The sequence below is a fragment of the Danio rerio genome, chromosome 13 (genome assembly GCF_052040795.2).
Source record: "Danio rerio strain M-AB ecotype USA chromosome 13, GRCz13ab, whole genome shotgun sequence".
Classification (NCBI taxonomy): Eukaryota; Metazoa; Chordata; class Actinopteri; order Cypriniformes; family Danionidae; genus Danio; species Danio rerio.
This window is the reverse complement of record NC_141033.1, coordinates 19,491,159-19,516,114: the sequence shown is the minus strand read 5'-3', so window position 1 is coordinate 19,516,114 and position 24,956 is coordinate 19,491,159. Positions and strand designations below refer to the sequence as shown.

General features: G+C 35.2%; 2 protein-coding genes and 1 long non-coding RNA gene across 52 annotated transcripts in view; 2 read left to right on the top strand and 1 right to left on the bottom strand.

The window, feature by feature from the left end:
* The window catches only part of vdac2 (voltage-dependent anion channel 2), a 732,443-nt gene that overhangs the window by 655,983 nt on the left and 51,504 nt on the right, over window positions 1-24,956 (top strand). The window lies entirely within an intron of this gene.
* Window positions 1-24,956, top strand: part of marchf8 (membrane-associated ring finger (C3HC4) 8) — a 259,188-nt gene that overhangs the window by 221,006 nt on the left and 13,226 nt on the right. For 44 of the 50 annotated variants that reach the window (XR_015505343.1, XR_015505341.1, XR_015505340.1 and 41 more), the window contains 2 exon segments: window positions 9,075-9,255; window positions 23,692-23,827. Coding sequence is in view for 26 of the 50 variants with exons in the window: in NM_001161435.2 (NP_001154907.1) it covers window positions 9,075-9,255; window positions 23,692-23,827 (317 nt within the window). In the remaining 24 variants the exon portion in view is untranslated. 50 annotated transcript variants of the gene reach the window in all.
* LOC141377002 (uncharacterized) lies at window positions 11,575-20,468 on the bottom strand. Its single transcript, XR_015505891.1, has 4 exons — window positions 18,019-20,468; window positions 15,967-17,908; window positions 12,562-14,883; window positions 11,575-12,391 (listed from the first exon to the last, which is right to left on the bottom strand). It is a non-coding gene; the product is annotated as an uncharacterized LOC141377002 (long non-coding RNA).

The window sequence follows — 24,956 nt, the reverse complement described above, 5'->3', positions numbered from 1 at the left end:
GATATTACATAGAGAATAGATTGAGCCTTCAAACTTCTCTTTATCTCCCTTAGGATGCTTTCCACAAATCCAGCCTTCCTTCCACTAACAAACAGCGTTTCCTTTTTCCCTCTGCTGGTGTGATTTTAAAGTTTAACGGTTGGATGCTTCTATAGGTTCTGCTGATGTTTTTATTGGGAGTTATTTCCATGAATCCTGCAGGAAAGGCAGCTGTTGGATTTATGTATACAGTGGGACTGTGATGTAGTAAATAAAACGAAGAAACTGCATCTGTCTGCCCTGACTCTTCACCCCTGTTTTATATGTTTATCCTACTCCAGCTTTGTCCACTAAATCCTCATTCACTGTGAAATTGTGATTTTAAACAGCAGAGAAAGGGTTTTATTCCAGTGCAGGCTCGTTGGAAATATGCGCCTCAGCCTACATTTGTGCAAAAGGCTCTGTATCACAAGTAAAACACTGTAGAAAGTGAGCTGCTGAGCAAACTGACCATGGCAGACAAATTGTTCATATAGGGATGAATAGGTGAGGCAAACTTAATTGCTTTGTGATATTTACACGGTTTCCACAGGTCATGGAAGTTCTGAAATTTTAAAAGGTCTATTTCAGAAATTGAAAGGCAGGGAATCTTTATATATACAATATACAGTGCATCCGGAAAGTATTCAAAGCGCTTTACTTGTTCCACATTTTTTTGTTACAGCCTTATTCCAAAATGAGTTAAATTAATTTATTTCCTCAGAATTCTACACACAATACCCCATAATAATATTGTGAAAAAATATTTTTTCGAAATTGTTGCAAATTTATTATAAATAAAAACCTGAAAAATGTACATCAGTATTCACAGCCTTTGCTCAATACTTTGTTGATGCACCTTTGGCAGCAATTACAGCCTCAGGTCCTTTTGAATATGATGCTACAAGCTTAAACACACCTGTCTTTGGAAATTTTTGCCCATTTCTCTTTGCAGTGCCTCTTAAGCTCTATCAGGTTGGATTGGAAGTGACAGTGTACAACCATTTTCAGATCTCTACAGAGATGTTTAATAGGATTTAGGTCTGGGCTCTGGCTGGGCCACTCAAGAACATTCACAGAGTTGTTGTGAAGCCACTACATTAATATTTTGGTGGTGTGGTTTGGGTCATTGTCCTGCTTGACGATGTACCGTCCCCAGTCTGAGGTCAAGAGCGCTCTGAAGCAGGTTTTCATTCAGGATTTCTCTGTACATTGCTGGATTCATCCTTTTCTCTATCCTAGTCTTTCAGTTCCTGCAGCTGAAAAACATCCCCACAGCATGATGCTGCCACCACCACGCTTCACTGTAGGGATGGTATTAGCCTGGGGCCTCGTGTACGAAGACTTGCATTGAAATTAAACTAAAACATTGCGTAGACGCAAAGCTGTAAATGTGCGTACGCAGTAAAAAAATCAGACGTATGAAACACTGCGTATGCAGAATCACACGCATATTCTCTTTGTACATACGAATGAACGTGAAACTGAGTGCAAAACCCCTCCCTGCCTCCTCCCCTGTATGAATATGCTAATGACTCTGCTTTGGCAAAACCAAACAAAAAAGCAATGGCAAAAGCAAAGCAAAAAGAAAAACTTTAAACTGAATGTGAATTGGAGGTGCTCCTATCAGAGGTAGACCGGAGAAAAACTGTTAGTTGAGTGATTTCTGCCCATTTGATTGACAGAGACAACAAAGCTAAAGAGGTAGGACATCAGCAGCGCGAGTGGCGTAGTTCCTAAAGCATATGTTTTGACACTGTTATTCCTGGACCCGGTTCCAATCCAGCTTCTGATTAACTTGTTCTTCTTATTTTCCCACTACATATCAGATTTTGCCTACTCTTCATCACGAGGAACACAAGTAGAAATCATTAATAAGTGCATGTATTATGTTAAGCGCATTTGAGCATCACATATTATTTGCACATGTATTGAATGGAAATGTTTCTGATTCACGTATGCATGTTTGTCTTCAGATGGCGCCTTTATAGCAATGTGTGTGCAGTCGATCGCTCCGATTACATTGGGAAAACCGGCAATCACTGCAAATTGCGCTTCATGTTTGGCTGGTCAACTGCATGGTATGGAAACCTTATATACCTGCTAGACATGCGGATGATCTTGTCCCATACAGCTGCCATTGCACTGCTCAAAGATACTTTGTAGTGTGCAACTTAACACAGTTGTCTCTAGGAGTGGAAATAAAACAAACACACACAAGCAATGCACGTACGCCAGACAGGAAGTTGGAGTGGACCAACTCACATTCTCACGTTTATTTCATCGAAACCTGGCTACGCAAAGTTTTTGTGCGTGGGCAGCGTTGATACATGAGGCTCCTGGTCATGAGTGGGACCTGGTTTCTCCAAATGTAACGCCTGGCATTCCCTCCAAAGTGTTCAATTTTAATCTCATCAGACTAAAGAATTTAGTTTCTTATGGTCTGAGAGTCCTTCAGATGCTTTTTGGCAAATTCCAGGCAGGTAGTTGCTTCGGTCTGGCCACTCTACCATACAGGCCTGATTGGTGGATTGCTGCACAGATGGTTGTCCTTCTGTAAGGTTCTTCTCTCTCCACAGTAGAACGCTGGAGCTCAGACAGAGTGACCATCGGGTTAGCTTAGATGGCCGGCCAGCTCTAGTAAGCGTCCTGGTGGTTCCAAACATCTTCCTCTTACAGATGATGGAGGCCACTGTGCTCATTGGAGGTTTCAGAGCAACGGAAATTTTCTGTAATATTTCCCAGCCTTGTGCCTCGAGACAATCCTGTCTCGGAGGTCTACTAACAATTCCTTTGTCTTCATGCTTGGTTTGTGCTTTGATATGCACTGTCATCCCTGGGCCCTTATATAGACTGGTGTATGCCTTTTCAAATCATGTCCAATCAACTGAATTTACCACAGGTGAACTCCAATTAGGCTGCTGAAACATCTCAAGAATGATCAGTGGAAACAGAATGTACTGAGCTCAATTTAGAGCTTCACAGCAAAGGCTGTGAATACTGATGCACATGTGATTTTTCAGGTTTTTTATTTTTAATAAATTTACAACAATTTCAAAAAAAAAAAAAATTTCACATTGTCATTATGGGGTATTCTGTGTAGATTTTTGAAGAAATAAATTAATTTAATCCATTTTGGAATAAGGCTGTAACATAATATATGGAAAAAGTGAAGCGCTTTGAATGCTTTCTGGATGCACATTATATATTGTCCAAGTCATGGAATATCAAGGATTCTTTTGTTTGTTATAAATTTTAGTTTCTATTTGTCAAAATGGAATTTTTCTATTTCATATGTTTCAATCCAATTTTACATCTGTTATTATGGTTAGACTCGTTCCAAATTCAGGAAAATTCCAAAAAACATAATCAAAACAGACCATATGTCTTCAATGGTTCAATCAGAATATTATCAAGCAATCCGAATACTTCTGTGCACACAAATGACAGCTTCTTCTCTTCAGCTTCTTCTCTTCAGCATCAACATAAGGCACACATTCACAACATTTATTCAAAATTGTGGTAAATAGGTCCTGGAAATGTAGCTTATTTTAGTCAAGGAAAAGTCAGGGATTTGTTTTTGTTTCGAATGGGAGCCCTGTTTTTATTTGGTGTTGTGCAAAGAACTGCACAAAACAATCCTTTATTGGTCAATATTATGTCTGTGTAAATATCATTAGTGTGACAAGGAACAAAAATTGTTAGCCTGTAGCATTCATTTTGCCTAAAGAAGGTCTTTTTAACACATTACTAAACATAATAGTTTTAATAACTTATTTCTAATCACTGATTTATTTTATCTTTGCCATGATGACAGTAAATAATTTTTCACTAGATATTTTTCAAAACACTTCTATACAGCTTAAAGTGACAAAGGCTTAACTAGGTTAATTTGGTTAACTAGGCAGGTGAGGGGAATTAGATACGTTTTTGTATAATGATGGTTTAATCTAATAAAAATATAGCTTAAAGGGGCTAATAATTTTGACCTTAAAATGGTTTCAAAAAAATTAAAAACTGCTTTCAATCTAGCCGAAATAAAACAAATAAGACTTTTTCCAAAAGAAAAAATATTATCAGACATACCTTGAAAATTTCCTTACTCTGTTAACAAAATTTAGGAAATATTTACAAAAGAAAATATAATAAATAAAAGGTAAACTAATAATTCTGACTTCAACTGTATGTTGACATACGTGTGTCCAAAAAATGTAGGCTAAAGCATGTTTTTCCTACAAGTGTTGTAGTATTTAAAGCTTGTAATCTTAACAAATATTAAAGTGCCGCTATTAAATCTAAGGTTAAATCATTGTTTACTTTGTTAACTTAAATGTAGTGTGTATTGTAGCTGATTGATTGTGAATGTAAAACATCTGCAATGATGTGACAAAAGTGATGTTTTAGGGGATTTTGTTTTGACAATATATAAACTAGGGGTGTGCACCATGACTCATTTCATTAATGTTTAGATGAAATTTTTGTAACTGACTAGTCAGCTAGCTAGTGCAGATTAACCCTTTGATAGTCAAATATCATTGTCTAAAAAGAGCCAATTTAAAAATAGTCTTATAGAATCTGTGAATCTGACTGTAAAAGTTATACACAATGTGCTTTTCTTGAGTTATTATTATTGCAATTTATTATTTCCTTTTTTTAGTCAGGAGATCACATTGAGACAGCGCTGTCTCTTCTTCCAGTAAGATCTGGTCAAGACGGCAGGCAGCACATAAAGCTTCACACAAAAATCACAGTAAACAATACCACATAGTTACAAAATCATCATTCATAAAAAAGGTCAGATCATAACAAAACAATTACAAGTATTCTTTAAGACAGGGTTCAGAAGATGTTTAAATGCGCTCAGTCTGGAGTGTGTCAAGATCAAGTTGATTTTGCAGGTCTTTCCAAGTCCTATGAGCATAAAAGGAAAAAGCACATTTGCCAAGTTCTGACAAAACCCTTGGGACTGTTGACCGAATACAGGAACCAAATCTAGTGTGTTGATTATTTATATGTAATGTTAGCAAATAAGAAAGATAGGATGGTAGTTAAAAGAGCCTTTAAAGTATATAAGTACAAATGTAATTTTCTCCTTTGAAATAAAGATCTAAGGAATCGTACAAAATACAGTGATTCGTAAGTGAGTCTGCACCTGTGACAAAGTGAATTGCAGCATGATAAACAGAATCTAGTTTTCTAAGTAGAGTAGCAGCTGCATCCATATATAGATAATCACCATAATCAGATATAGACAAGAATGTACTCTCTACTAATTTCTTACGGCCTTATAAGGAAAACATTTTTTGGCCGGTTTAAGAAACCTAATTTTGGCCTAAGGTTTTTCAATAACTTGTCAATGTGTAAATCAAAATGTAGACTTCAGTATTCACTTTAAACTGATTTAGACTCAATAAAACTTACTCGGTGGTCTTGTTATTTTTAAATATACAATTCTTGTGTATTAAAAGCAGAGTTTGTTTAACTGCATAAAATCTACATCACAATTGCAATCATCTTCATGCATTTACTTAGTAAACAACACTCTTGCTTGCATGAGATTATTGAATTATAATAAATCAAATCAATTAATCACATTTTTGATTTCATAATTCGATCACAATTCAATTTGACACATTATTAGCTCATAATAACTGCATTTCTAACAGACCATCACTCAGTAAATTATATTTTGGAACCTCAAGATGAATTTTGGTGTGTTCTTTTTGTACTGTGAGTGGCATATTCAATAGTGTCAGGTCATAACATCAATACACCAATTATTACGTAGTAATAAGAGTTATTATAGACAAAAAGAAAAGTAAAGTTCGTAGACAAACTTCATGGTGGCTTGATGAAGCCTAGCCTGAATGTTTGAAGTAGTTTACTGTTTAAATAATTGAGGTAGTTTATAAGAAGTCTGAAACAGCTACCATAGATTGATAACTACATATAGATTAGCAGGTTTCTAGTATGCATTGGCATGTTTCTCGCTAGGTGGTTGCTAGGGGGTTCTGAGTAGTTGCTAAGGCATTGCTAGGCGGTTGCTAAGGTGTTGCCAGGTAATTGGATGTTCTGAATGGTTGCTTAGCGGTTGTCAAGGCATTGCTAGGGTGTTCTGAGTAGTTGCTAGTCCGTTGCTAGGGTGTTCTGCGTAGTTGCTTGGCAGTTGCTAAGACATTGCTAGGGTGTTCTAAATGGTTGCTAAGGCGTTACTAGGGTGTTCTAGGTGGTTTTTAAGATGTTGCTAAGATGTTCTGAGTGGTTGTTATGTAGTTGCTAAGGTGTTCCATGTCGTTGTTAAGTTGTTGCTAGGTGGCCCTAAGGTGTTTTGAGTGGTTGCTAGGTGATTGCTAAAGCATTGCTTGGTGGATGCTAAGGCATTGCTAAGTGGTTGCTATGGTGTTCTAGGTGGTTGATAAAGTGTTGCTAGGGTTTTCTGAGTGGTTGCTAGGCGATTGCCAAGGCATTGCTTTGTGGTTGCTAAGGTGTTTCTAGGTGGTTGCTGAGGTGTTCTGGGCCGTTGCTAAGGTATTGCTAGGTGGTTGCTTCGGTGTTCTGAGTGGTTGCTAGACAGTTGCAAAGGTGTTCCTAGGCAGTTGTTTCAAATTTATATATATATATATATATATATATATATATATATATATATATATATATATATATATATATATATATATATATTAGATGTCGCCTACCCTGTTGTTGTCTATTGGAAGGAATGCGTCAATAGAGCCACCATTTTAGTACAGGGTAGCGCTCCTTTGAAATGAAAGTGGGACCAAGCTGCAGTGAAGCACTGTGGCCATCCAAAGCAAGAGAAATACACATATATCTATGATCGGGATTTTTCCTGGAGGTCAGTATGCCATTTTTTTTTTTTAAATGACGAAAATTATAATTTCACATCGCTTTTCTACGTTGCTGGATAAGTGATCGCACAGATATTCCTGACAAAAAGCTTGTGTTTGTGTTTATGGAAATGTACTATCCACCCTTTCTGTTAAATTTGATCCAATCCGTGTCCTGAAACACACCTCCTCTCCTGCTTTTACTTCTCATAGTCAGTGCAGTAAGAGACTGTATTATCATCTGTTACCTGTTTAGCACGAAAGTTCATAACATACAAAAAATGTAAAAAACTAAGTCTTAATTATGAATTGTTTTACTTTTGTTCTTTTTTTCTTTGTTTGCTCATTATTTCACCCGTAGACAGTGCTAAAGTCCAGCATCTTCATGTAGTAACACTGGATTAGTGCGGTTAAATGACATTTGTCCTGGGAGCACTGTACAAATGTGGCGGCGTTTGACGCATGCTTAGGGTCCCTATGCGATATCTAGTGCATATATCTATTGCATGGTTCTAGTATAAATTAGCATGCTGTTATCATGTTTCTAGTATAAACTAGCATGTTGTTGGCATGAATTTATTATGAATTAGCATGTTGCAAGTATGTTTATAGTATGAATTAGTATGTTGCTAGTATGTTTATAGTATGAATTAGTATGTTGCTAGTATGTTTTTAGAATGAATTAGCATGTTGCTTGTATGTTTATAGTATGAATTATAGTTTGTTGCTAGTATGTTTATAGTATGAATTAGCATGTTGCTAGTATGTTTATCCGCTTGTTAAGTGATGACGTGTTTGTAACGTATTTAATACTGTTTCCGGGTCCAAGCCGCCATTCACTTGAGTGGAGAAATCATTCGTTTATGATCACTTTTTATTCCTATCACACATTAAAGTTAATTTTACATAAAGTAATAGTGTACACAGCAATCTCTGGGCTTGCTGCATAACAAATACCAATATTTTAACAATTTATAAAACAATGAATTACTTTCTGGCCATCGGATATTAGGCATGGACATATATATTGCGATCGTTACTTTCGAAAGTATTAAATCGCTTTGTAAACATTTATTATTACCATTTTATGAATCTCCCCATTCAGTTGAATAGAGCGTTTGGACCCGGAAGCCGCTCCACGTGACGTCACACTTAACAAGCGGATAGTATGAATTAGCATGTTGCTACTTATTTCTAATTTGAATAAGCATGTTGCTAGTATGTTTATAGTATGGATTAGCATGATGCTAGTATGTTTATAGAATGAATTAGCATGTTGCTAGTATGTTTATAGTATGAATTAGCATGTTGCTAGGATGTTTATGGTATGCATTAGCATGCTGCTAGTATGCTTATAGAATGAATTAGCATGTTGCTAGTATGTTCTAGAATTAATTAGCATGTTTCTCGTATAATTAGTATGTTTGTTAGTATATTGCTAGTATTAATTGGTATGTTGTTAATGTGACCAATGTAAAGTCAATGGCAGTTTTTTTACAATGGAAGTCTATTACAATGGACAGTTGTTAGGGTGCCATAAGTGGTTGATAGGGTGTGGCTAAAGGTCATCAGTGATTGGCTTAGTGAAAGTTTGAGGTAAATGAGCCAAAACTTAAGTCTGTATGGCAGTTATGAGGTCAGAAAGTTTGGTCTAATGTTAGGTCCATGGGACATTTTCGCATTTTCTGGGTTAGTTTTCGGAAAACCGTTAGTCGGATCAGTTGGAGAAGATATAGCAACCTAATTCAGACCAGTTTGGTGGTTGTGGTATGAATGGTTTAGGAGGAGATGCATATAGAAATTAGTCTCAGAAGAAGAAGTTTATGTAGTATAACAGTATTCTGGCTTTCTCAAGCCACCATAATGAATATCAAACACCACACAGCTGAAAATCAAATATAGTAATGGTCATTGGTTTCAGTGTAAAAAGTAGACTAATCACAACAGAGCAGGATCAGATCTTTTAACTGTTTCAAGTAGAAAAGAGAAATGCATGCATGTTTGGATACACACAGACCTATTAAATGAAACAAAACAAACTCATGAATACTTAATATTGTGTAATAGTGGCACTTAACTTAGCAGTTGCTTTTGTGTTTCAGTAATGTCAATGTGTGTGACTGCTTGTGTTACTCTGTGGTGGTTTTAGGAGGATGACCGAGTGTTTCTCCATCTCTCTCTCTCTCTCTCTCTGTAAATAAACTGTAGGATTTGTCACTGTGAGGGGGATGATGAGAGTCCGCTGATAACACCGTGTCACTGCACTGGGAGTTTGCGCTTCGTCCATCAGGCATGCCTGCAGCAGTGGATCAAAAGCTCAGACACTCGCTGCTGTGAACTCTGCAAATATGACTTCATCATGGAGACCAAGCTCAAGCCGCTGCGCAAGGTAAGCTATATATAAATACATAGGTCTACCCACCCATGCTGCAAAATACACAGCATTGCAAACTCACTATGAAAAGGTAATTAAGCTTCGTCAAAGCTATCCTTGATACAACAGATTTTTAAAATTTTTTTTTTGATGAATTCTGTATATACAGTTATATACAGAATTATTAGCCCTCCTGAATTATTAGCCCCCTAGTATGTTTTTCCCAATTTCTTTTTAACAGAAAGATTTTTTTCAATACATTTCTAAACACAATAGTTGCAGTAACTTTTATTTTTGCCGTGATGACACTACATTTTATTACTAATAATAATGATAATAATAAATCCGCTTGTTAAGTGTGATGTCATGTGAAGCGCCTTCCGGGTCAAACTCTATGGGGAGACTCATCAAATGGTAATAATAAACGTTAATGAAGTTCTGTAATACTTTCAAAAATCACGATCGTAAAGTATATATTCATGCCTAATATCCAATGGCCAGAAAGTGATGAATCTTTTATAAATTGTTAAAATTTAGTTTTTTTGTGATGCAGCAAGTCCAGAGACTAATATGTACACTATGATTTTGAATAAAATTGTCTTTAAAGTTTGATTTGACTTTTTTTTGGCCTAAAAGTGGCCTTAAACGTAAGTAGCGGCTTGGACCAGGAAACAGTATTCCTTATGTCACCACTTAATAAGCGGACATCGCCTTTGATGGTGCATTTACACCAGACGCAGAAGAAGCATCAAGTGCTAGTGATTTACATGTTAGGTCAATGCAACGATGCAAATAGACAATCTGCCGCATGAGACGCGCGAATGAAGCGGCGAGAGTTGAGCGTTTCATGTGCTTAAAATGCGTATTGCGTGTTTCGTGCGAATTGCTCGAGTTTGAAAATTGCAACTTCAGTGGACATTCGCGCCGCATGAACCAGCGAGGAGCTTGCTATTGTGGGGTCGTGATTATGACTTGGCGCCTGTTGTTGGTGTTCCGAGGGGAAAACCCTAATGCCGACAGAGACAACAGTTCACGGCTGAAAGCTTCCATCATCCAGGTATAGTTTCTAGAGGAGTTTATGAGCTCACAGAGCTGGGTGCACCTCTGAAAGGATCTACTGGACTCAGACACGGCTCCAAACGAATCGACGCTGTTTTTTAGCCTTCATAAAGCACAAAAACACAGCTATTCTCTTAATAAAATCCATGTTAGCCATTTAGCAAGAAGCCCTGCCCATCACGCGAATCCGCGTCTGTTGTGAGGTAAATTTAACTTGCTAATGAAGCGGATTTGATGCATGAATCATAATCATAATTTGATGCATAAACTCAAAATGTTCACTCGTCTATTTATATGTGAATAGCGCGATTTATTTGTTCTTGCCACATCTGGTGTGAACACAGCATAAAAGTAGCATCTCAAAGCACTTTACAGACATAAAATGTGCAGCAGTAAAAAGACACAAGGATAAATGCAAAAAAAAAATGGAATAATAAAATAATTAATAATTAAAATTATTTTATAATCAAATAAAAGCTACTCTAAATAATCAGTTTTAAGAGATTATTTAAAAACACTCAGGAATACTGCATTGCGAATATCAGAAGGTAAAGAGTTCCACAATTTAGGTGCCAATAAAGAGAATGCCTGGTCTCACATAGATTTTAGTCGCGTTGACTGAGCAGTCAGCATCAGATGAGCGTGAAGAACGTGTAGGAGAGTATGGAATTAAAAGCTCAGATAAATATTGTGGTGATAGACCATTCAAGGCCTTGCACGCAAGCATGAGGATGTGCAGATTTTTCAAAATAGGGGTTATGTGCTCTTATGTGCACTGGTCCTAGTCAGAATTCTAGCTGCTAAATTTTGTATTTTAACTTGTTTAGGGTGGCTTTTAGAGCTGCAACCAGCAAAGCGTTATAATAATCAATACAGGAAAATACAATTGTGTTAACAAAATTTTCATAATATATTTTGTATTTAATCATTATATTTATTAGATGTTTTGTAGGATGCTAGTATTCATTTTAAAGTGCATTTTAAAGGCTTAATTAGGTTAATTAGGGGAGTTAGGGAAATCGGGCAAAGCATTGTATAATGATGGTTTGTTCTGTAGACAATAAAACAAAAATATTGTTTAAGGGACTAATAATACACTGTAAAACCAATAGTCAAATTTCTCAAATGAAATGAGTGTAGTTAACTCAAAATTGACTGAAAGTTAATTCTACTCATTTGAAAAGAGTTTTGAACTCAGTGTTGATGGTAATGAGTTAATTAAATACCTCATTACTTCAACTTAAATGGAGTGAGTTGACAGTGCTCATATAGATTAGTTTTCTTTTTTACTTACGTAAATGGTTTGTTGCAATCGGTTTCCTCAAATGGTTTGAGTTAACTTATTGGGTTTTACAGTACTCACCCAGTTTGTTTGAGTTTTCTTCATTTATTGTGTTTTACTGTGCTCAATTTGCTTCATTTACTCAAATAGATTACGTTCAAAGTACTCATTAGGATTAGTTTTTGAACTTAAATGGTTTGTTGCAATCAGTTTTCACAAATGATTTAAATTACCTTTACTTTTTGGGTTTTACAGTGTATTGACCTTAATTTTTTTATTTATTTATTTTTTATCCTAGCCGAAATAAAAAAAAATAAGACTTCCTCCGGATTAAAAAAATATATTTTTTAGGAAATGCTGTGAAAAAAATTCCTTGCACTGTAAACAACATTTGGGAAATTTTTGAAGTAGGAAAAATTAAACCTTTCATGACAGACGCAGCATGGTCAGTTTTGTTAAATGAGAACATTCTAGAGTGGAAGTGGCTTTTATTGAGTTTTTAATTGCGTTTAATCAAGGGTGTGAGATACTTAAGAAACTTTGCTTGATTAGTGTCCTTAAGCATTGTTTTGGGGGATTTAAACTTTTCGCAAGTGCAGTTGAAAGTGCTTGTACTTTTACTTGATTAAATGTTTTTGTGCTTATTTTATTTCAACTTGAAAATAACTTATTCCTGTCACATGCACATTTTATATGGTGAACCGAAGCTCAAACATGCAGAACAAATCACTTGTACTTTATACTATTGCTATTTACAGAGTATAGTTTTCCTCAATATCTGTATATTCTTTTAATTATGATATTTGAATACTTTTTTCCTCTATAGATTGGTAACATGCAAGCCTTTAATCAGCTAATATTACTATTTTTGTCAGTATTCTCTAAATGCTGTCTGAAATTTCTATCGAAAATTGATATTTTTCTCAGCCTTTTTTTTTTTTAATGTTGAGTTTTTTTACTTTAAAGACCATAAAAAGGGCTTTTTCTATGTCATTTGCCAAGTGATGTTACTAAACCTACACACAGAAGCCTCATAAATTCCCAATTCCAATTCTACCCCTTAGCTCTTCCCCTTACCCCTACCCCTTCACGGGAACGCGCAAATCGAGGGTGTCCCAATTCTCTTTAGCTTAAAGGTGTAGCGCTAAGGGGAAGGGGTGAATAACCCTTCGAACAAAGATTTTTCAGGACTCAAAACCAAGGGGCAAGAAAATTTCCCAGAATACACCTGCCACAACAGCAGTATTGCTAAACCCGGAAGTAAGGAGATCCACAAATAAGTATTTTTTGTCATTATTACCAATTTTTATGACAAACACGTTTCAATATATTCATAACCGCGTTTGTGTTTTACCGTCATGCTTTTTAAAAAGAAAAACGCTAATTTCGTGATCTATACTCCCTATTAATAACTCCTGTACAGCAGTCCCACAACATTCTGACACTGGAATACCCTGTCAGTAATGTATAGTGGCTGTCAATGGGCTTTTTACAGTGTCTGCAATAATGATAATGTTGTTTTTGGTGTGTTTACATGGATTAATATGGCCACTGTGTAAATACACAGTACAGTTACGATCTTATTGTCACATTAGATTGTTATGGTAATATATTATATGCCTTCAATGATTTCCTGAAGATAATCACCAAAAAATGACAATACTGGAATAACCACAGAAGTCGCGATCGTCTGATCTCACATGAAGCAGGAGATTGCGATGACATAGGATGACGTGTGCAGGTTCTGTAGTGTTGTCACAATTCTTAGGGGTAAATTTTGAAGCCCTTCACCCTCGGCCAAGGGGAAGGGGCAAGCATACAAAAATAGAATTGGGATTGGGCCTTTCTCTTTCTGGGCTTTTTAAAGAAGAGTTAAATATGGGAATTAAATTAAATAATTAAATTTTAATTAAATTTTCCTTCTGCCCAAAAAGTAATACAGTTCTTTATTTTAAACTGTAATGGCCCTCAGCAACAGAAGGATTTCTTATTCTTATTTAACAAACAATTAAAACAACAAAGATGTTTTTAAAAGAGACATTTAACACTTTTTACATGACACTGTTTCTTTTCAGTGTGTTCAAGCAAAAAAAAAAAGAAATCCATTATTTCACTCCTACTTTCCATGTGCACCACTGACAGGTCAAAATTGCTCCCTCTCCCTCTCTTGGTGCTGCTGAGAGATTGTGGGGCACTGGCCAAAGTTTGCGTATAAAGTAAATCAAAAACTTCTCTAAAGAAAATGAAAGCAGAATCCGGGATATGTTAGGCGATTTAGAAATCCTGGCTAAATGCATTTTTAAGTCCCAAAAAGACGACATATCCGGGAAAAAGAGGACGTATTTTTACCCTAAATAATGAGCTGGATCAGTCTATTTAGTAAAAGGCTTTTCTTTTCCGTGTGTCCTCGAGCTCTTTCCAAAGCTACTCAGAACATTTGTCCAGTGCGTCTCTGTAGGTCTGCAGCACCAGAGTATCCGAGTCTGTGGCAGAGTATTCTCACGCACACAGAACCAGGCAGCTGAGGTAAATTCTTATGTGTGGGAAGCGCTGGTGTTGAATTAGGTATCACACTGGATGCACCACGACATACCATGATCGACTTGAGGCTCGCACGATGTGCGCTATCTTGCCATTCGGTGCCTGGCGTTGCTTAGCAGCGTATACAAAACAATGTAAAGATCGCTTGATGTGAAGTAAATAAACCAGTAACGTTAGATATGTGCCGTTGTTAGATACGTGTTACTGTCACAATAGATTTCTATCGTAAAACACCATAACTTGGTGTAAGTGCACGTTAAATCTTAAAGAGACTTGGCTAGCAAGCAGCGTTGTGATCACTTGGACCATTATTGATGATATTACTGTTTACAAACTACAGTGGCACGGCAGTATTTTAGAGCCATAGAATCACGATACTACCATAGTACCGGTAAACCATGCAACCCTAGTTCTTACTAGCCAAACGAATCGTACTTTGACGTGAAATGAACCCAGGAGCTGACCAAAAATGCTAGTGTGACAGCACCCTTAGTTTAACATCATAATGTATATTGATAAAAATAGTATATTTAGCTTATTGAGCTTGAGCCACTAAATATGAGTTGGTCATTGACTATCTTGACGATAATCATTAGCTTGTGATTATCATCCAGACATGTTGGCTTTTGTTTTAGCTTAAATATTTAACCCAGAGCGGATTTGCCCGAAGTCTTATATTGAGGAATCAAGTTAAATTTATTTTTTTAAAATAATAATTAGAAAACTGCAGTCGCTGTACCATTATATAAATGAGGCTGTTGCTATCAGGGGTCCGTTCTTCGTACCTCGCTTAAATGATCTAAGATGATTTGGCAGATCCTGGATCTTTTAATCTTGATAACTGATCTCTCGCTAGTTTGGTTCTCCAAACAAGTTCGCGAATCAGATTAGAATATCTGGATGAACTGATCTGAGATCGCTGCGTTTGTTGTTAAGGACAGATCTATCGATCCTCGAAATCATGATCAGCAATGCAACGATTGGCTGACGGCAAAGCAGCGTAATGACATCATCTGATTAATATTCAATTATCCATGTGAGCAAAATTACATCAAATTAGCAGTAAACGGTTTGTTAAATATGACACGCAGTAACTTCACATTTGTTGTGAGCTGCAGGCTTTACACTTTCATTTGTCAAGACAAGAGTATTCATCATGTATTTCAATGCAAATCAATGTATTTAGTTCTTCATTTAGAAAAGATTTTCTTTATTATAGTAACCGTTTTTTAATCGGTGTAAAGAATAACTGGTTGTTTCCAAAAGCATTTTGATATTGGTAAAGGCGTCTGCAACTTTTGTGAAGCATCACTGGCATATTAACTGTCAAAACATGTTTATGACTGCATATATGTATTACTGCTTTTAAAAAAAGTCACATATTGTGCATTTCTATTATACACAATTTGTAAGCGATCTAAAAAGTTCATATCAATAAGTTTTCTCTTTGCACCACCAGGTGGCAGTCTTTGTATTTTTATTTTGAGGGTGCAGATTGCATACGTTTTATTAATATGTATAACTTTATTTATTTTATTAATGACTATAACTTTTATATATATATAGTTAAAAAATATTTACTATTTTCCCAAGTGTATATAACTTTTACTGTAAGAAAATATCAGAACTCGGTACATACTTTCTGTATTATCTTTGCTTGAACTGAGCCGATCTAATCCTGTTTATATGATTTGAACCTGCTCCCGATCAGGTTTGACCTAGCAGATCTGTTGCCATGACAACAACTCTCGGATCAGCTTTGAAGAACGAAACGATCCTGGATCTTGTCAAATCGTCAATATCCAAATCCAGCTAACTGAGTAATCCACGTACGAAGAACGGACCCCTGGCAGCCAATTGTTAGTCTAATGATACTTGATGGAATTGTTTATACTGCTTGTTAAAAATGTTACCAATAAAATGTAGCCAGAATAGCATAATAATATATTTTATCATCAGTACACCACTCAAGGCCATGTATAATAAAATAATAAGCCTCAAGACACTGTCAGTGGCATTAATTTTATGACAACGAGGGTTTGCTTTGCGCTGTTTTGTATGCAGACACAATAACTGATCAGTCTAGATGAGAAGCAACCTGTCCTTTCAGATGATTGAAAACAAGTTGCTTCATAAAGCCTGCAGGAGTATTTTAAAATTAATTGTTCTAATGAATTGTTTTTGAGTGACAAGAGCGAGATGAAAGTCCAGCCACTTCAGCGTTCGGTCTTTGTCCACTGCTTCCTCTTTTAATTAAATTTCTGCTGCTGTGTCTCTCAAATGGAGCTTAAAATAGGACATCTCTAGGACAGCCTTTATGTCACCATAGTGATTGTGTTCGAGAGGGAGAACGAGAGGTTCCCAGATACCTTTTTAAGAAACTCCAGATGAATCGAGACTCAAACCCGGTTACTTTGACATGTCAGATTGACCATTAACAGGTACAAACCATTAACTGTCTTTCTTTATTCAGAGGCTTTTGATGGATATTGATATTTGAGCATGGCTCTGTTGAATTGATTATGAGTGTGATTATATGTCGACAGGTGTTGTTCTTGTTAACAAATGAACGGCGTGTGTAAACGTCACCACCCTTCCAGAAGAAAGAGTGCAGATCAGATCTCATCAGAAATTCAATTGGATTTATAATAACCACAGACAACGAGGTCAAAACGTCCTCAAAGTATTCAGATTAGGATTTGGCTGATGTGCTTCTCCTTTTTACCCCTGTAGTTGGTTAAATAACTACAGTACATTTAGTCCCCATGTGTGAAAAGAGAAGGTTCAACCATGAAGTAAAATTTGCTGTCGGTTTATGCTCCCTTTTGACATCCAATATGTCGGTGACAAAGCCAACATACTGTTATACTACTCTGTCCTCGAAACCAAACGTATCTCCTCCTAGGCTGTTCATGCCTAAAAGACTCAAGTTTGGTCAAAATATGCCTTCTGCAGACAAGATTTATGCTATATCTCCCCATACCAATCAGACTTATCGTTTTTGAATAAAAAAATAAAAAATAAAAAATTAATATTACATTTGAATAATCTAGGCATATAAAAAGATTGTACGAGCCCCAAAATTTAAACAAGCCTCAAATTTGGCCAAAAGCTGTGTTCTGCATTAGATTTAGTTTCTTTTCAGCTTTATCAAACTCTTAGTTTTCCAATAAATAGTTTTTAAGCTATATTTTTTACTTAAACTTTATTTATTTATTTTTTTTTACTTATTTGGCAAGCCACTTTTACAAAGTCATTATTTACTGATATTTTTCCATGTATTCCTTTCACACATATTAAAGGTTCAGGACACCCTGGAGAACTTTTTTTTTTATATATTAACAGATTTGTGTGTGTTGAGCATCAGTTAAGACAATGTTAGCACCTGTCAGCTTTAATTGTTTGGAAAACTGGATAATTTTGAGCTTTTGTCAGCTCATTTCAGCTTCCGGGTTTAAAATGATTTTTGGGGCGGGATCAAAATCGGCGACGTAGCTCAGTACTGCAAGTGCAATGATGACGCGTCAGTTTCTCATTATTATTCATAGCGGAGTTTTTTTATCCTATGAGAAGAGCCGGCTGCTTAATTATTCATGAGAGCACGTGCTTTCCGAAGGCAAGGCAGAACTGCCAGTTTCAAGCAAGCTGAGAGACATGGACCCACGGCATGCAGTAGCCGTTCATGAAGTCTCGTATGTGTTTGTTTCATGATCCACGGGGTTTGTTGCATGTTTTTTCCCTGCGATCTTGTCAGGGCCGATCATACAGCAAAGTGGCAGACGTTGACTTTCATCAGGAGTTTGTTCACATTCAGACACATCGCCGTGCTGCTGTGTTCGCCTAAATCCTCTATATTACCAGCCGGGCTAATGGTTAAAATAGTCAGGTCAGGACACCTGCTGCTCTGAGTCTGCATTCAGATCTATAATTTAGACCCGGGGATCGAGGGAGAATCCTCATTTATAGTGTTTACATGAACACACTTATCTTTATAATGATATAAATTGTGGTTATGTGTATATGAATTTACGAATAACAAATGTAGCAGGGCATTAAATTACTGTTTATTTCTTTGCATTTTAACTTTGTGAACTATAAACTCATGCGTCTCCTCACGGATTGTGTCTCATTTTGTGAGCTAACTATCAACAACAGTTGTTCGCTCCCCTTCTCCCCTGCTGGCCACGCCCACTCCTGACCTATGCTCGCGGAGCTCCATGCCCATTAATCATGCATCTTTTGAAAAAATTCTGAAGTAGTAGTGTCATGGCCCTTTAAGCATTACATTTTCAATACAATATACAACAAATTTTCATCTTTAGGCGAGCTAACACTGTTTGTCTTCAGTCGCTTCCCAGTTGATTTTTCCTGGGGTTTTTGCATCAGGTGCAGTTTTGTCTTCTTTTCTCTCCTAGAACTTATTTTTGGGCTGCCATGTGAACATTAATTCCAACCTAAAATAGTCGAGATTTCACCTCTACAAAATAAAAGATGTTATGCGTTTCAGCCGTTTTCTGATTGAAAACCTTGTCTTTTGTCTGCTCTTTTTTCCCCCCTCTGTTTTATAACGTCATTATATGAAATGTTTTAGGACTTTGTAGACTGTACAAAATGTTCACGTAATCTGTTTACCCAAGTCACTGACAGCCTTATATAATCATTTTCATTGACAACAACATGGTCAGAAGTCTGCGTACAGCTGAACTCCACACCCATATGTGCTCGAGTGTCTCATTTCACAACCGAAAGCATTACAAGGGAGATTCTCTTTTTTATTCAGATGCAAGATGCAGTCAGTGGTGTTTGCATAGGTCAGTTTTTCCATCAGACTCAGCAAATCATTTTACTGGTGCCACATTGACAGTCAGTGTGCCTTTTGGTGCATCCCATTCTTTAAAAAAAAAAAAAAAAAAAACGATTGAATGCTGATCTGCTGGATTTTATACACTCATTAACAACATGTTGCTGAAATAGCTGAGCCTGTTGATCAGGGATACAGCAGTTCACCCAAAATTAAATGTGTAATTTATTCTTCCTCAAGGTGACAAGAAGATTGGAATAGTCCAGTAGGGGTGTAAAATGTCACACATCCTGTGTTTAATTTGTAAACACTTGCACATTTGCCTCTGTTACAAAATCCCGAAATTACATTGATATTAATACATTGGCATCTTATAAAAATACATTTGTAATTTAGTTTTATGCAGCAATGTGTTATTTTTTTGCTTTAACAATTTGAATAAGATTTGGGGTCATACATTATTTTAAGGAACATTTCTAGTCATTAGCAATTGAGTAAGACTTTTCGCTAAAAAACGACTTAACTGCTTTTTTTAATAAGGATTTGTTTTTATAATATTTTTATAATGAATGTATGTATCTGATTGATATATATCAGTGTATATGCATGTTTATATAGATACGTGTACTCAGATGTGTATGTATGGGTGTATTTATTTGTTTTTGCTATTGTTTTAATTCATACTTGTGGATACTGCAGGAATTTATGCATTTCCCTTTGGGATGAATAAATTATTCTATCTGTCTGTCAGTCATTTTATCATATTATTCTATTGATCATTTTATCCATCCATCTATCCATCCATCCATAAGTCTGTCCGTCCGTCTATCTATTTATCGTTGTATCGATCTATGGTATGTAACATTTTATCTATCTGTTTATATATTGTTGTCATATCATATAATTCTATCTGTCTGTCTGTCTATTTATCTATCTTAATAGTTATGTAGTAGTTGGGTGGGATTAGGGATGTAGAATACCATTAATAATACATTGGCATCTGATGAAAATATATTTATAGTTTTGTTTTCTGCAGTCGTATGTTAATTTTTGCTGTAACAATTTGAATTATTAAGATTTGGAGTCACACATTATATTAAGACGAAATTCTAGCTATTATCAAATCAATAACTAAGACTTTTTTTCTAAATAATTAGCTGCTTATTGAGAGTTGGGTAAGATTAGGGATGTAGAATAACATTATACATTGTAAATTCTAAATATGCAAGTAATACCTTAATATTAACAGTTAATAGTGGGAATTGTTACCTAAACTAAAGTGTTATCAGGTTTGGTGTATAATTGATGAATGGCAAATAATGCTCTTTTTGATTTGTATTAATGTTTAATGTAAGTATATGAAGTTTAGCATGACTTCCACTATACCGTTAAATGGTTAATTAACTTCATGAAAAGCATAACCTAACATCAGGGGTTCTCAAATGGCCAAATCTATATTTTCATTATAATCAAAGGTTTGGAAAAAATGTTTAAAAGCAAAATTTGTTTTTAATTAACATGCATATGCATCACAAATGAACAATTTAAAAAACCCATTTAAATACATAAATAACAAGTGTAAAAGTAGTAAGGAAGGTTTTGGTGTGATTTTTTTTTTTCATATTTCAAAACTCATTATAAATCAAACAGAACAGTTTTGTGTTGGATTTTCTTTTCTGGAAACATCCTCACCCATCCAAGCGCTTGACTGCAGTGAACAGTGTTGCCTACTTATCCCAGCCGAATGGATGTCATGACACAATGTCACACAGGAAAATGTTAAATATGTCACCGTTGGTTTCATTTCAGAGTTTCATCAAAAAGACATTAAAAGTTAAACAAAAGATTTACAAGTTTAATATGAGTATCAAAGTAGGAAATCCCTTTTTAATCCTCTACAAACAGTTAGTGCTCTTGAAGGATGAAATGAAGCTGGGTTTGGATTTGAGTCCAGACTTAAAGAACAGAAATTAAAACATTGGCCTGCAATTCTCTATAGATCTGTCATACAAGAGTTATTAAGGTATTGTTTTGAAATAGTTTGTCAGCTTTATACTCTTAATATAATTATAGTGACTTTATTTTAATTATCCATGAACTTAATTGTTTTGCTGCATTTCTATTTTTCTTTTTTTTTTTTTGCATATTATGACACAGTTACTAGAGAAATGGGTAACACTTTACAATAAGGTTCATTAGTTAATGCATTTACTAACATGAACTTATCATGAACAACACATGTACAGCATTTATTAATCATAATTGAACATTTACTAATGCATTATTAACATCCAAGTCCATGCTAGTTAACATTAGTTAATGCACCATGAGTTAACATGAACTAACAATGAACTACTATATTTTCATTTACTAACGTTAACTAACATGAACAAATACAGTAGTAGATGTATTGTTCATTGTTCGTTCATGTTAGTAAATGCATTAATTAACATTAACTAATGAACCTTATTGTAAAGTGTGACCGAGAAATGGAATATTAAATAAAATAAACTGTGGATGTGGCTTGTTTTTTTTCTACTGGGAGCTGATTGGATGTAGTAAAGTAGGCATTTCTATTTGCTGTCATTATAACACTGTTAAAACTGACAGTTGGAAGGGCGTTGCTAAGTATTTTAACCACACCCAAAACCTCAGATAGACGTAATTTGAGAATTTAACTGAAAAGAACCAGGAATTGCATTTTCATATTTTTGATTAAAGATTACATGGGCAAATGTTTTTTTTTTATCTAAATGACATGCACAGATAAATTGTTTACTACAAAACTAGCAATGTGAGCCAGCAAAATCAATATAGTTAGTTTTGATTTCATGTGTACTTTAAGTGCTTTTGATGCAGTGTTGCCAGATATTGTTACGAAAAACATACAAAAGCATCTCCCTAAAAACTGTTCGAAATAAATGTATATATTGTATTATGCAAAAAAAGATTGAAATCTCTGGTCAAGTGGACTGAATACATTAGATTGTTTTATCCAATGTTCGTAGAAATATTAAAATATTACCATCTAATTTCCATCCACATAACAAACATTTTTCAGTTTATGATCCATTGCACTCCCCTTCTTAATCCTCTCTTTAGTTTAAGAATTTACAGTTAATAATAACCTAAAGTTGAGTGAAGAAATAAAGATTTGACCCTCTCTGACCTATGTATATTTAGTATTGATATTATTTATGTTACCATTATATTGTTACTGTTATTTTTATATATTTTATTTTATGGAACTTTTATTTTTTTTATTGTGTTCTGTTACTTTATAGTTTGTAAAAAAGAACAATATTTAGCAATGGGAAATGTACACACTGTTAAGTGAAATCATTTTACTGTATTTATTGCTACTATTAAAAAAAAAAGAAAGAATTGCTAACCCAAAGCTTCCTCTTTCCAACTTAACACTGTTAATGTTCTCATATTAACCCTTTTACATATAGGATCACACTGGTATAATCAGCCTTGGCTGGTCCCTGTAACGTACGATCACACCAGTGTGATAACGTTTAGAGCACTACAACATTAAAATCTGACCACCGCACTGAGGAACAGTAAGAAGTGCCCAGCGCTTGTCATAAATCACAATTTATCCATGCTTTCAAACAAATAACATTTATTTTAGGTTTCAGAAATCAAATACACATAACTACAAAAAAAAACATACCACTTAAGGTTTGTAAAATACACGGATCTCTACGAAGACGGTAATAATTATTGTTTTTCAATATAACTGGACGATGTGCATTGTTCATGTACCACTATAAGATGTTGTTTACCTTCATGTATTTTGGAAGAATAATATAAATAAACATGACTTAAATCCAGCTACCTGCGGTTGTTTCTATATAGGTAACAGCTGCGATCGGAAGTTAACAAGTATTTATATTATTTATTAAATTCTGCATTAATTTTATTTCATTAGCGCCTACTTCAACCCTAAACCCAACCCACACGGTAATGTAAAAACCTTAATATATGTACAGTCACAAAAATGATTCCATATTGCCGCAAGTATCCTCAACTGTATTCCATCTAGACTTCACTGTACTGCAATAGATACAGCTGAGCATACTTGCATCAATATAGCATGATATTTGTGACACTGTACAACAAATAATATTTTTAGGTTATTGTGAGGGTTAGGTTTAGAGTCGAGGTAGGGGTAGACCTAATAAAATACAATTAATGCGTAATTTAATAAATACTCCTTGCTATCTTCTGATCGCAGCTGCATCCCTTCTAGCAACAACGGCGGCACCCATTACCAGTCATATTTAAAAACTTATGCATGAAAGTGTTAAAAATAAGATCAAGCATGCAATGCAAAATGACTTGATCTGGCAACATGGAGTAGCAGTGGCAGCTGCCATGCCCTCTGTCTGCGCATGTGACAGCTGCTGCTAGTCAGGGATGTGAATTTATTCTGCAACATGTCTACAATAAATCTTTCATTCATAGAGGTTTAAATTAATATCTCGAACAGGCTGATCGGGTATGATCACTCTGTTTTTATTCTGGTAAAAGCTCTGCTGATCTGGATTCTAGGTCATAGAGACCTGAGAGTCCAGACATCACTCACACTAAGACGCATAAAATATTCATAGAGCAGAAAGGCCAGGTCACCGATTTCGTTTGTACAGCACTCTGAAGTACACAGACTACTATATTGATTGCAATCATCAAAGTCTTTCTTTTACAACAACAGTTGTTTGAGAGTCTTTTATTTTTTGTATGTTTTTTTTTCTCTTTGCAGTGGGAGAAGCTTCAGATGACCGCCAGCGAGAGGAGGAAGATCATGTGCTCGGTCACTTTCCACGTCATCGCCATCACTTGCGTCGTCTGGTCACTCTACGTCCTCATTGACCGCACAGCAGAGGAGATCAAACAAGGTTAGGACTACCAGCCTGTTTAGCTCATCCAACACTGTCTGCCTGCTTCCCTACAATCATTTCCCCATCCTGTTACCTGTAATGAATGATCACATTCCTCTGACTGACAGCAACGGAGATCTTTATGCATTCATTACCCGCACAATATGCCTGTCTCATTGGAAAGAAGTGAATGTTGGGCTACTTGTAGTTTACTAATCAAAAAGGTTTAGGACAGTTAGAGTTTTTAAAGAAGCCTCTCGTGTTTTTTTTTTTTTCACAGCAAAAATTTATTGGAAATTATGTAAATAATGCTTTTATTTAGCAAGTATACGTTTTAAATTGATCTACACCTATTAAAAATGTCACAAAATATTTCTTTTTCATGAATGCTTTTCTTAAAAAAAAAAAAAAAATTAAGCATCAAATTAAAAATGAGTTTTGACTGGAGTAATGGTGCTAAAATTCAGCATTGAAAACACAATCAACAATCAACAAATCAACAACAATTGTATAATAATATATATATATATATATATATATATATATATATATATATATATATATATATATATATATATATATATATATATATATAAATTAAATATCCTACTGTTCCAACACTTTTTACAGCTAGTTTATGAATACCAATGACAGTTAGTGGAATTTGATCTGGTTTTCAGATTTAAGAAACATTTGAAGATACATACTTTCCCACCTCATAAACAACTTATACAAATTAACATCAACATCAAGGCCCTTTAAACAAGCAAACAACTGCAATATTCATAATATACACATGATATACACATGTAAACATTTACTGCATCTATAAAACTTAAGTGTTATACATTCCAAAATCATTTCTGTTTGTGGTTAAATGTACTTTAGAATTTTGTACTTTCTAGGTATAGCTGCTAAATAACAGCAGTGACAAGAATTTAGAGCACTTTTTGTATAGTCCGACTAGGGTCAATTACCATCCAGCATTTACCAATGGCAGACTATTAACCCACAGCTTGGCCAATTTATAGGCTGATAAATACAAAGCTAGACACATTTTTAGCTTAAAACAACCCATGCTCGTTGGAGAAATATGCTTCAGTCCATAGTTTTTTGTGAAACTTCAAAAACATATTTAAAATATACA